Source organism: Porites lutea, chromosome 1 (genome assembly GCF_958299795.1).
Source record: "Porites lutea chromosome 1, jaPorLute2.1, whole genome shotgun sequence".
NCBI classification, from domain to species: domain Eukaryota; kingdom Metazoa; phylum Cnidaria; class Anthozoa; order Scleractinia; family Poritidae; genus Porites; species Porites lutea.
Window position 1 is genome coordinate 38,289,623 of NC_133201.1, and position 12,870 is coordinate 38,302,492.

At 38.7% G+C, this 12,870-nt stretch overlaps 1 protein-coding gene and 1 long non-coding RNA gene across 2 annotated transcripts in view; both read right to left on the bottom strand.

Moving 5' to 3' along the window:
* The window catches only part of LOC140949851 (uncharacterized), a 196,918-nt gene that overhangs the window by 14,495 nt on the left and 169,553 nt on the right, over positions 1-12,870 (bottom strand). The window contains 4 exon segments of the mRNA XM_073399000.1: positions 4,565-4,706; positions 5,360-5,679; positions 6,496-6,634; positions 7,123-7,445. Coding sequence (XP_073255101.1) covers positions 4,565-4,706; positions 5,360-5,679; positions 6,496-6,634; positions 7,123-7,445 — 924 coding nt within the window.
* On the bottom strand, positions 1,908-3,882 carry LOC140949862 (uncharacterized). The gene is made up of 2 exons (XR_012167129.1): positions 2,804-3,882; positions 1,908-2,161 (listed from the first exon to the last, which is right to left on the bottom strand). It is a non-coding gene; the product is annotated as an uncharacterized lncRNA (long non-coding RNA).

Here is a 12,870-nt window from a genome sequence, read left to right on the forward strand (position 1 = left end):
CGAGATATTAAAAACAAAGGAGACCAATTTCGTTGGACAAATAGCATGAAAATTTTATAACGGCGGTGAGAAATTGAGAAATGCTAGTGGCCACCGAGATGAAAAAAATGAGTGGCAGCCCCGGGGGTGGGGACTGCGCATATGAAAGGGGTAGGGATGCTTGTCGGAAATTTTGAATTAAAACCCTAAAGGAGACCTATCTGGGCGTGGCCCAAGCTTTTTTTGTCCCCTAAAAGAGACCACGTTATAGGTTATATTTTCATATTTTTTCGCGTGCAACCCTAAACGAGACCTTCACGGCTAAATATGATGGCGTTTTGCCCAGAACACCCTAAGTGAGACCAAAATCCGAAATTTACACCCCTAAGCGAGACGACGAGCATCCCCACCACTTTCATATGCGGAGTCCCTCCCCGGGGTGGCAGCGAACACATTCAAGAAACAGGAACAGGAACACATACAACATTTCCTCCATAGACCGTGTAACTAGGAAGTTTCTGAAAGTTCCACGTTGTAGTCGTGCAAAACAACGGCAAAGAAATATACAAAAAGGTGTGCTGCACGTGCAAAGTTGTCTTTTTGCTAATTAGACCTACTGATTTTTTGGGGCTGCTGTTTTCGTTGCCGTCGCCGCTTATTAGCATTACTCGATTTTATATTTTGTTAGAGTAAACTACAGATATTAATGAGAGCTTCACTTTTAGTCCTGGCTAAATCTATATATTATATTTTGTTTTGCTACGCACACATTCGTAGGCACAGACATCATGGTCGCTCGTCCCCCTGTTAGAGGCGTGAATTCTCCTTTTGCACATCTCCCATAATGCACCTCATTTGCCCCCTAAAATTGTCATTCACAGCGATAAATTTGTAATAAAGGTGTAATGTAGGTGTAATTGTGATAAAGGTAACGACAACTTCAATGAAATCTCAGTAAATGGTGCTATTGTAGGATGTACTTAAGTACTTCAGTAGTATAGTACTGACAGGGGATAAGACGGCAAAACCGTCCTCAAAACACATTTTAATAATAAGGAAAAGACAAAAGGCTACGACGTCAACAGCGTTCACCTATTCCTACCATCCAGATTCCTGTCCCCCCCCCGCCCCCCACCAAAAAAAGGATAATTTGGTTTCTTTTATACTTCTTCAGTTCTCTATACTTTAAAAGTGAATTTTTTTATAAATGTAATCAAATCGCAATGCGAAGCAACAATTCATAAGCGAGGCCCCAAATCCCTTTTTCCACTTTGAAACCTTTCCATTCGATCTGTATAACAATAAGGTTCATTTGAAAGTTGTAGCCATCGACGCTGTTACAAGATCCGAGTTAAACCCACTTTAAAAACCCGTGTGCTTTAAGATCTTGTAATAATGTCGATTTTAAAATTATCAAATGAACTAAAATTTTACAATCTTCAAATGAACATTAACTACGCTGCGCAGGGATTTTAATCTCTACTTACACAAGGCAATAATAAAGTGTCGAGTAGAAAGTGTTGTGAAATTAGTTATAAATGTCTGTTCCTAAAAGGCTACGCTTGTCAAAACTGTTTGGGGTGAGTGGTGCAAAGCTAAAACAATAAGATACAAAAATTTGGGTTACAGTTCCTGGTAGTCAATAGAAGACACGTACCGCTCTTCACGTAACGCTTTTCACGGACTTTTCCTCATTATGAGCAGATGCTGATGATTGTCATGAATCTTATTGATAAAAGACGACTGAGTTCTACCTCCGACTTTCTCTGGTAAAAATAAAAAAAGTCAAGGAGAATTTGAGAAATGGATTGATCTAAAAAACTTTGCATTACGTTATACTGGGTCGTGATTTAAATGTGGTAAAACTATCCTACCTGGTTATCCAACTATACTTTAACATCAAAAAAGCAACGACAACAGTGAGACACTTTAAATGCTTGTTTATTTTTAACCCAATTATACCTACATCATAACACTTATAACACTTTAATACTATATTGGACAACCTGCTCTGTGTTTTGTTAAGTGATCCTTTTCCTGCGGAAGAAAGAATGTTTCAAGAAACGACAACAACAAACACACAAAACACAGAAAAACATGACAAAGTTTTGGTTACATCCTATTTCATATTATTTCCTGGTTTCTTTTATAATACGCCTCTGTTCCATCCAGGAACTATTTCCTAAAAAAAATATGAAGGTAGAATAAGTGGCAACTGAAAAGGGCGCGAAATGTATAATCAAATGACATGGTTCGCGTTAAATAAGAAATAGACAGTGGCCAAGATCTTCGCAATTTTCTCGTCTCAGAAGAGTTAGCATTAGGTGACATCGGCTGAAGCCGGATTATTTCTTCCAGTAAAATTACATGAACAACACATTTAAAGGCCAACTTTACTGTGCAATATAAAATTAAAGACTAGGAACTGGGATGCATTGAACCCGAGTTATTTGCTTCATGACCTAAATCCATATCGACTACACCATCGTGGACACGTTTACTTACTTGCCGTATCCCATCACATTATTTGAAAGGTAACCGTTTTCAATTCAGTGCTTAACCCTAATCACTGCAGATCACTGTTTAAATCTTTAGTTTGTTCTGTCCACAGCTAGGGCTCTGCAGTTTTTTTTTATATTAAGCAGTTCTACAAAGTTAGTGCCGAAAGTTAGTGGGGTTCTGTTCCAGTACCGTTAGCCCGGTCAATAACCGAGATAATATAAAGAGGTCCTTAATTTCCAGGGGGATCCATGGGGAAGGCCACCCCTTCCTTTTGGACCTAACCCGTGGCCCACGGCCGCTCTTTCATTTTAAGATAATTCACCTTTTCCCCACTGTTGTTATCCAGCCATCAACAGTTGTCGGTTTCTACAAAAACAGAGACATTAATGTCAGTAATCCGTTGAGTGCAGTACTTCTGGTAAGTGGAGATTCACAAAAAGGACATGTCAAAAAAGGGGATGACGTAACTAATACTCCAGAGTGAAGACTCCGTGATCGAGAATTTTTAGTACGAATTATATATCTTAAGTTTGTTTGTTCATTTTACCGAAGTAGGTCATGTCATGGTCGTAAGGACCAAGACGAAATTTAAAAGAAACAGTCCGCGATTGTGACATTATTCGTGTCCTTTGACCCGCCAACCGAACAAACTGGACATTCATTGTGTTAGTGGCGTTTGCTGTTATTGCTAGAAGTGCAATAAGTTAGAGTTAGTGACCTAGAAACGCCAATTACAATCATTTGTATATCAGTAGGAAGAAACTTAGTTATCAGAGGTACTGAATATAAGTATAGAGATGAAGCAAATTGCAGAGATTTCAAAAGTTTGCTTAAAATATAGAAATTAGTATTTGTCATTCACAAATTCATTTATAGCGGCCTTCAACCCGTGCCCATAATGGTAAAGATTTTTGCCTCGCTAGTAATCTGTAGAAAACGTTTATATCTCCTTAAACAATAGAAACAAAACATGAGTAATGCGGTAGGAACCGGTTACTCCTTTATTTGGGCTGGAATCTCAGGAAAGAGGACAGAAATACATTAACACCGATGTCAAAACGAAAGAAATGTGGTGGTTGTGGTGGTGGATGGAAAACAATAGAAATGTAGAGATGCAAAAACGGAGGATAGAAATTGAAGAAAGACCGTTTTTGGTTGCAGAAAGAGAGCGTTTGCCTTCGTGCTCAATAAACATGCACGATTTGTGCGCCAAGAACCAGTGAACCGGAACTTTAACAATAGTGAGACAACGAAAGCGGCAGGAAATAGAATGTGCATATATTACGTTAAGGCTAAGGGATGCTAAGTCACAGGTCGCTTCATACCCAAATAAGGGTATGACGGACATAATTTGAAATAAACTATGACATCGTCTATCTCAAAATAAGTAAAAAACCTGTCTAACCTGCTTAACAAGCTAAAACCGGACAACGCAACGGGAGTCTAAGTACCGGTTGAGACGCCGATCTATTCATGAGCCGAACCTGATACATTGAATTAAGTACATAAAATGTTCGGCGTCTGAATCAATTAGGAACGCCTATTTCAATTTGAACCGGCTCAGCCGTTCTTTACGCCTAGCCAGGCCGGGAATTTCCACTGTGCAACGACTTTGGAACGGCTTTGATTCAAACGCCGAACTTTTCATGTACCGAACTTAATGCATAAATTATAATAATGTATTTTGCAAGCAGTTTGACCAAAGTGAGCATTTTTCTCCTTTTAAATTTAGCTCAGCTGAAATTAAGATCGGTGTTTGAATCAATTCAGGCGGTCTAAATAGTTTGGGTCGGCCATAATTCGAATTAGGTTCGGCTCATGAGAAGTTCGGCGTCTCAACCGGGTCTATGGTTTCAATTGTATTAAGAATAACTCTTGGAGTACAAAAGATGGGAGACAATTAGATTTCTGCCAATTTTACTCGTGAGATGTTATTCTTGAGATAAATAAAAAAGTCTATGACGTCATCGGTGTTAATGTTTTCCTGCCCAGAAAAAAAGTAACCATACCCCACCATACTACTAACATGATCATTACGATCAGGACCGTCTGTAAAAGAATTTCAGAGAGAATTGTTCGGTACCTTTACAGCCGTAGACTTCCACCCTCATGGATATGTGACCATACCAGGCTGTCGGGCGGAAACGGATGTAGCGTGCCCCGGTGATTGCGTTTATTAGTGAGTGGAAAACAATAGAGTCCCGGTCGGCATTTCCAGTAAACTCCTAAATCAACACGATGCAATTGCTGGTTTGCACATGACGTCACTGCGGCGGCCATGTTGGATGGCAAGAACAAAAGCATTTCTCTCTTCTGGGAACTTGACTCTATTTTCAGGTAAATTCTTGACGACAAAATTCTATTGTATTGTCATCCAACATGGCCGTCTCGTCACTTGGTTGCAAACTAAGAATAGTTGAGATCTTTCAGAGGCAGGTATCGTTAAAGGGACTTTGCCAAGGCCGTCTATTACACTGAATTAATATTGTCGATGTCGTCAACGCGTCTTTATTCGCAAAGGAATTCAACTTTAAATTTACTTCGTAAAGCATTTTATCAAAATCTACAAAAAACAGAAATGAACTGTTAGGCTAACGAGTTTTCAAAAACCCCAATTGCAATCCTTTTAAGTTTTGATACGTTTCGGTACCTTTTTTGATATTTGCTGTGTTATTTGTGCCTCAGGTTCTTTTAATGTTTTGCGATGTCATTCTCATGTTTCACTCAATTTGGTGGCAGCTCCCACTTTTAAATTTTGATAAATTCGTGACACAGCTCCGTTAATTAAAAAATAAGTAGTGTCTAAGAGTGATCAGTGGCTTAAGTTTAGCCTTGAAACCCCTGAGAAAGATAATTGTACAATGATCGGGAATATCACCTTTTCTGCCACTTCAGTGTAGTATTGAAAGTTTACACCATCGACGCTGTACTGCAGTTTGTACTTGGTCACCCATTGTGAGAAAGCATTTCTGCCTTGTGTTGACACAGCGGTTACTTTAGTTATTTGATCAAGTAAGTCAATCTGCAGCCACTGGTCGAGATTATTGTGTCTAGCTGACCATGATCCTGCTTTGTGGGAACCTGCCATAAAGAAGAGTCTGCCCTGGATGGCAGCATGGTTGGAATCCCACTCTGAAGAGGCAGTAATTCGTCTGTCAGAGATGTCACCACTTTTCATGCCAAGGGGTTGTTTACATTCTGCAGGAACAGGTAAAAGTACTGTCATTTTATTACGTTCACATGCACTATATATCTTGTAGCAAACGAGGATTAGGTCGTGCGATGGAATATTTACATTTGGAATTGCGGTAGCAGGTGAGTGTCACAGAAGTAGGGAAGTTTGTACGAGTCAATAAACCAAAGTAACGAGGTTTATCAAGGTAATGGGTTGAACAGAGCGTGGGGCTGTATCTATTAAGACCAAAGTGGCAGCGCATGATCTTAAATGAATTTGTGGCTGTTTCAATAAATTAAACCGAGTGAAATCTGAGAACGTTCCTAATATTAAACAATTCCCTTAACGAACTGAACACAACACAACATTTTTGAAATTTAAAATGGCTTTTTTGGGGGGCAAAGAACGGCGACTGATCATGAATATTGTCCGCACCATTTAAAAACATGTTATTTTTCTCCGAAGCGCAAGTTTAAAGATCATATGTCCCAAAGAAAAGACGGGCTCTGAAAACAGAAGTCCAGAGTCTATGACATATTTCAGTTTTCTGAACTTGACCCAAACTACCAAATCTACTACCTGATCTTTCTACTAAATATTCGTGCACAGGTCTCTCATACGACTGGTTTACGTTGCGTTTTCCTGACGTTGAACGTAATTACAGTTAATTACATTTTTTGGGGGGAGGGAGGGAGGGAGGGAGGGAGCAAAGAAATAGATTATCTACCTTGGAAAAAAAGCCAACATAAAAAAGCAATAACTGCCCAACTACAACAAAATAGCAAAATATAAGATTCAGGCACTAGAGAAGGAGACTAAGGAAAGAGAACCTTTTGTACCTAGACAGCCGTAGACTTCCGCCCTCATAGATATGTGACCATACCAAGCTGTTGGGCGGAAACGAATGTAGCGTGCCTTTATTGAATTGCTCAGTGAATGGAAAACAATAGTATCCTCGTCTGTGTTGCCAGTAAACTCCTAAATCATCAAGATAAAAATAATGCAAAATTGATAACCGCAAGGCAATAAATTAGCACGTGTTATATCTGAATGATAATTTGTAAATAGTGGTAACGACTTACCACGAACAAAAGCCAAAGATTTTGCCCATTAATTTGGGCATCATGAACGTCAAGTGATTAATTACCGATCGATTGAAAAACAAAGGTATTTGACAATTTTATCAGTGGTAGCACTTCAAAAAGAAAGAAAAAACGAAAAGAAAATCAATAGCTCATGTAAAAAACCCATACAGAAAAACTAGCAATTGGGTCATGCTACAGTGTGTCCATAACGATATATTAGCCAAGCGGGAAATTTCGATATTCAGCAATTAGTGAGGCAATCACCAGAACTCCCAGTGGGTAAAAGTGTGAATAGAAGTTAAAATGTATTGGCCATTGAAGTTTGCCCAAATGATATTCTCTGAAAGTCTCACCAGAGAAAAGAGAGGTAGACTATATTACCTTTTCAGCGCCTTGTTCCACGTAATACTGAAAATTTATCCCATCGACACTGTACTGCATTTTGTACTTGGTCACCCACTGGGAGCCAGCATTTCTGCCTTGTGTTGCCAGACCAGTTACATCAGTGTTTGGATCACCCAAATCAATCTGCAGCCACTGATTGACGTTATTGTATCCGGATGACCACCCTCCTTGTTTTCCGGAACCAGCCTTAAAGTTTAATCTTCCCTGGATGGCAGCATGATTAACATCCCATTGTGAAGAGGCACTGATTTGTCCATCAGAGATGACATAGCTTTCCATACCAAGCGGATCTTTGCATGCTTTAAGTCAACATAAAGAGTTCGTTTTTAAATTTAAGAAAAGATAGAGAAAACGATGAAGTCGGATTGACTATAAAATGACTAAAATGTAACAAACAACGTCTTTTGTCCATAGTAAGCAGCCAAGGTTGTCTGAAGCCATCATGACATCTGCCATTACTTTACTTTAAAACAAAGACAAAAGGAAAAGAGAGTACTTTCGATCCTCCACTAACCACCACCTCAACACAACGGCGACTTTTTTTGGACACTTCATACGTCGATTCTTGTTTAAACATCTCTACAACGGCCGCATTCCTTTGTCCCCAAAGTGGCCGTTGTGGAGAAGTTCAACTGTCAATCAATCAATCAATCAATCAATTTATTTACGTCAGTACGTGGGATGGGGTTGCAGACGATCATCCGAGCCAAAGGCTCATTTATGCAAGGTATGACAATATAAATACTAAGTTAATAAAATACAATACATTTCAATAAAAATAATTTAAAAAGATAATTTGTTGTATAAACAAATAAAAATAATATATCCGTGAATGCTCAAAGCTAGACCCTCCCGTACCCCACTGAATTAGTTAAATGTAAAAACCCTAAAAACAAGTTTAAAACCCTAAAAAATTACATTTACAACTGGCTCTTAAGTTTATAAGATTAAAAGATCTTAAATGCTCACGAAATTCACTCAACTCAGTCGAGAAGCTAGGAAGCTGATTCAAGAATTTTGATAATATCGATTATTATAGGATGGTTGAGTGAGATTGTGATCACTGTTCCTTAAATTATAGCGTAATATACGAGGTTCGAATAAATCAGAAATATAGTCAGGGCCATTTCCTTTTATACATTTAAAAAGGAAGCAAGAGATTGATAGTACTGTCTATGTTCCAGTGATTGCATGTTTACAGCAGACAATATGTAATTGAGAAAGCAAAGCATAATTGTTTGTAGATTCAAGTTTCTTGTTCAAAGTTTTGTTAATCGCTAATAGTAATGGACTACAATATTGATGGAGGTGGTGGAGGAGGAGAAGGAGGAGGAGGAGAAGGAGGAGGAGGAGGAGGGAATAAAAAATGAGGAGGAGGAGGAGGAGAAGGGAAACAATAGAAAACCAAAAAAAAAAGGGGAGCCGAGGGGCCGTAAGTAAAAAATTATGCATAGTGTAAAAAAGATTGCCTTTTTTGGTCTACTTACGGATTTCTTTAAAAACACTGAGTATTTTATCTTTTTGCAATTATTAAAGGGCTATAAAGTTGATTTCTTGTGTCTTTAAAAGAAACGTGTTTGGTTTTATTGCGAACTTTTATAAGTCGCGTGCTTCAATTAATACTTCTTAAGTTTTTTTATTGTTTTGTGTTTTTATGATAATAAGTCAAGGCTGTCCCTTGGGTCTAGCTGTAGAGCCAATTTTTATGCAAATGTCGGCAAGGTTCCTTTACTCGCATAATTAACTGACTTTAACAGAGCATGAAACAAGACAATAAGCTCACTAAGCGCTGAGACTTCAATTAATAGTTAGCCGTTTCCCCGAGATAGAACGGAGAAAACAGTTTGGTAATAGTCAGTCAAAATTGAAATAATGAGTTTTGAGCTCCACTTTCTGTATGTTTGTGTTTTTTTATACCTCCGATTTTTAGTGCCAGATAGAATATCGAAGGCATAAGCCGTTTCTCGCGTTGCTAGTTGATCGCTTCTCTTATTTCTACTTTCTTCATAGACGTTCATACCGGACTTAAGTTACTTACCTGGCAAGTCTAGGCAAGCCTATTGTTTGAATTGTATAAGAGAGAAGCTCATTAGATATGGAGGAAGGCACTTAGTACACTTATGTCCAGGATCGATTTTGTTAGCAAATTGTTTTCGCAATTTTAGCAATAAAAATAATTCACAAGAAAAGTTATGAGATACCCACTTGCAAATATCGCAAGAATAGCAAGAATAACAAATTTAAGAAAATTCTAGACTTATTAGTATGGACGACACATGAATCATTTTTAGCAAACTAAAAGCAGCTCTCGCCTGTAAAATATTTGATTCTGTGATTTCCCCTATTCCAACATATAACAGTGAAATTTGGGGTGTGTATGCCAAACCAGATTTTAAGACCTGGGACGGCTCACAAATCGAGAAGGCACACCTTCAATTTTGTAAACGATACTTGGAAAACAAGAGAGCTTCTGATATAGCTTGTAGAACAGAGCTTGGTCCTTTTCCTTTAAATATCACCATCAATCAAAAATTCTCAGATACATTTTGTATATACAGTCTAAAGATGAGGAATCTTTCGTCAAAAAAGTTTTTTTAAATGTCATTTGACTTACACTGAAATGTCAAAAATAGCTTCCACTCTCATTTGGTGAATATGTCAGAATATTTTAAGCTTCCTGACTTTAACCCTGATTTATTAGATATCGCTATGGTAAAAAGCTATGTAAGTTCAATGAAACAGGAAAATAACTCATATTGGCAAAACAACTTTCAACATTCTCAAAAACTTGAATTTTATAGATCTTTTAAAATCGATCATACCACTTCTAATTACTTAGATTGAATAAGAGGAACAGCTGGGAGAAGGGCTTTAGTAAAACTACGAGTAAGCAATCACAAACTAATGATAGAAATAGGAAGATACAGTCAAACTACGAAGGATAATAGGCACTGCCCTTTTTGTGGATCCAGTCTAATAGAAGACGAAGTTCACTTTCTTTTTCACTGTCCTACATACTCTATAAAGTAAAGTTTCTCATTCCAAATATTACCCATTTACCTATAAATGGTTAGCCTCCCACGTAGGCGTTTTTAGGGGAGCTTGTTTTTCATTCCTGCCCAGGGATGAAAAACGAGCTCCCCTAAAAACGCCTGCGTGACAGGCTAATAAAGACCAATAAACGGTTTGATCGATGAACTGGTGAACTCCTCTAATTACTTTATCAATATACAATTCATAAAATATATTTCAGCTTGTTTTGGTGTTCGTGACAAATTATTATCAACGTAACGTAATTGCCCTATGATGTAATTTTGATTCCTAAAAATAGCTTTTGCAAAACTGTATGTACTTGTATGGTCACGCAAATAAAGCTCATTGTTGTTGTTGTTGTTGTTGTTAAAAGCGAACGCAAAGGGAACGCACCAACAAGGTATATCTTTGCTGAAGCATGACTACTTGCTGCGCGTGCAAAGTTGTCTTTTTGCTAATTAGACCTACTTATTTTTTGGCTGTTTTTGTTGCCGTCGCCGCTTAGCATTACACGATTTTATATTTTGTTTGAGTAAACTATAGAATTTATATTAACGAGAGCCTCGCTTTAACCCTGGCTAAATCTACATATTATATTTTGTTTTGCGATGCACACATTCGTAGGCATAGACATCATGGTAGTTCGTCCCCCTGTTTGAGGTGCGAATTCGCCACTTGCACATCTTCCATAATGCACCTTATTTCCCCCCCCCCCCCAATTTTACGTAACCTTTGTTTTTCATTTCTCCTTGGTATTACAGCCGTTCCAAGAGAAATTGAAAACAATGGTTATACAACATTTTGGGGGTCAAATAAGGTCCATTATGAGAGAAGCGCAAGAGGTGAATACTTCGCAGAACTGCGGCCCCTGCTCATTTCGTAGTCATAATCAAAAGTGCTCGACAGTTTTACCCGAGTTCTGATACAAGGTAGCTCTCCTCATAACTAGGATAATAATATCTAAGAAATCGAGGTCTCGAGATTTAGTCACTTGGGATGTCTGCTGTTTTGCATATCTAGGCCGGATTTATACTTCAAAAATCTTGCAATATATTATTTATTGAGTATTTAATATATAACATGATTTTTATGCCGCATATAAAGGCTGGTTTTCACTAGCGACGGAGTCGGAGTCGGAGTCGGAGTCGTAAGCGGAGTCGTAAGAGCGCTTATGACCTAGTGAAAATCAAAAATCGGAGTCGTAAGCGGAGTCATAAGCGCGACGGAATCGGAGTCAGAAGAATCAGAACGTTTCCATTTCTTCCGACTCCGCTTACGACTCCGTCGCTTACGTTCCGCTTATGATCTAGTGAAAACCAGATTGCCGGAGTCGGAAGCAGAAGCGGAAGGATAAGCCAATCACAATGCACGTTCCCACGCTTTGTTATTGGTTTGGTTCTTCTGCTTCTGCTTCCGACTCCGACAATCTGGTTTTCACTAGATCATAAGAGGAACGTAAGCGACGGAGTCGTAAATGGAATCGGAACGCTGTTTTCACTAGATCATAAGCTCTACGCTTCTGATTACGACTCCGACTGCGACTCCGTCGCTAGTGAAAACCAGCTTGTAAAGGCTGGTTTTCACTACTCAAAAAGTAGATTTAAAAACAATCACAAACCAACCGACTGCTATCTTCCCATATGGAACCAAGCGACTTCATTCGCTACGATCATAGGCAACTTTCATGTCTTACTTTTGCAGGGCAAGAGATCTTTTAAACCATACCCAAACGAGCTCGATGTTGTCAAACAGACCGGAGAAATCATGTTTGTAACTTCGTCCGGAAAATTTCAGTCTTGTTACATGATTCCTCGGGAGGGTACTCAACCAATATTTGGGTATAGGCAAACAGTTGAGGGTTTGAAACCTTGACCCTGTTTAGGACAAAAAAATCCTAAAATACACATCCTGCTTAGGACAACACCCCTCAATTTTATTGCCATGATTAGAACCAAGGACAAAATACACGTCGTGTTGTTCAAAAGCCATTTATCAGTGGTAAATTCCAGAAAATTTGTTTTAAAGTCACTGCTGTTCTATACTTGAAGTACAAACAAATTTCATGTAGTAAATCAAATTAATCATGCAGGCAATATCTTTTTTTCAGTTAGGACAGACTCGCACGAAATAAGACAGAGAAAACAAAAGCCACACCCTTCCCAGCGGAACTTCCCCGAAAAGGCCATATAAGGGAGTACACCCCGCGGGCATTACCCAGGCCAATCCTTGGGGTCTTCGCAAAACCCTTTCCACCGAAGTGAAGCCTAGAAAAGAATATGTTGGAAAAGGGGAAGCAATAGAAACGGAGAGGAGAGAAAACCAAAGAGGAAATTTGCCTCCAGGCCTGGCAATGACAGCCATCACTAGATAAACAATCTAGGAGTCGCTTTGCACTTAAGCAGGCAAAGTGAAAATTTTCATAATTAACACTGCTTTTTTATCAAGCTCAGGGACGTCACAAGCGGCTGGTAATGTAATTTCCAGTAATATGCAAGTCAGGCAGCGTTGCGTTCGTACGTTGTATTGCTTGAATGTTGCCCTCAACAATCAACTATCAACAATCAAATACTACCCAGAGATCTTTGGTCCTACTAAACCTGGCTCCCAAATTTCATGTTGTCTCAACGTTTCAGATCTATGTATCACTGTGATATGCCTTATGAGGCCTTTCAGTATGTTTTTCGCTGGACT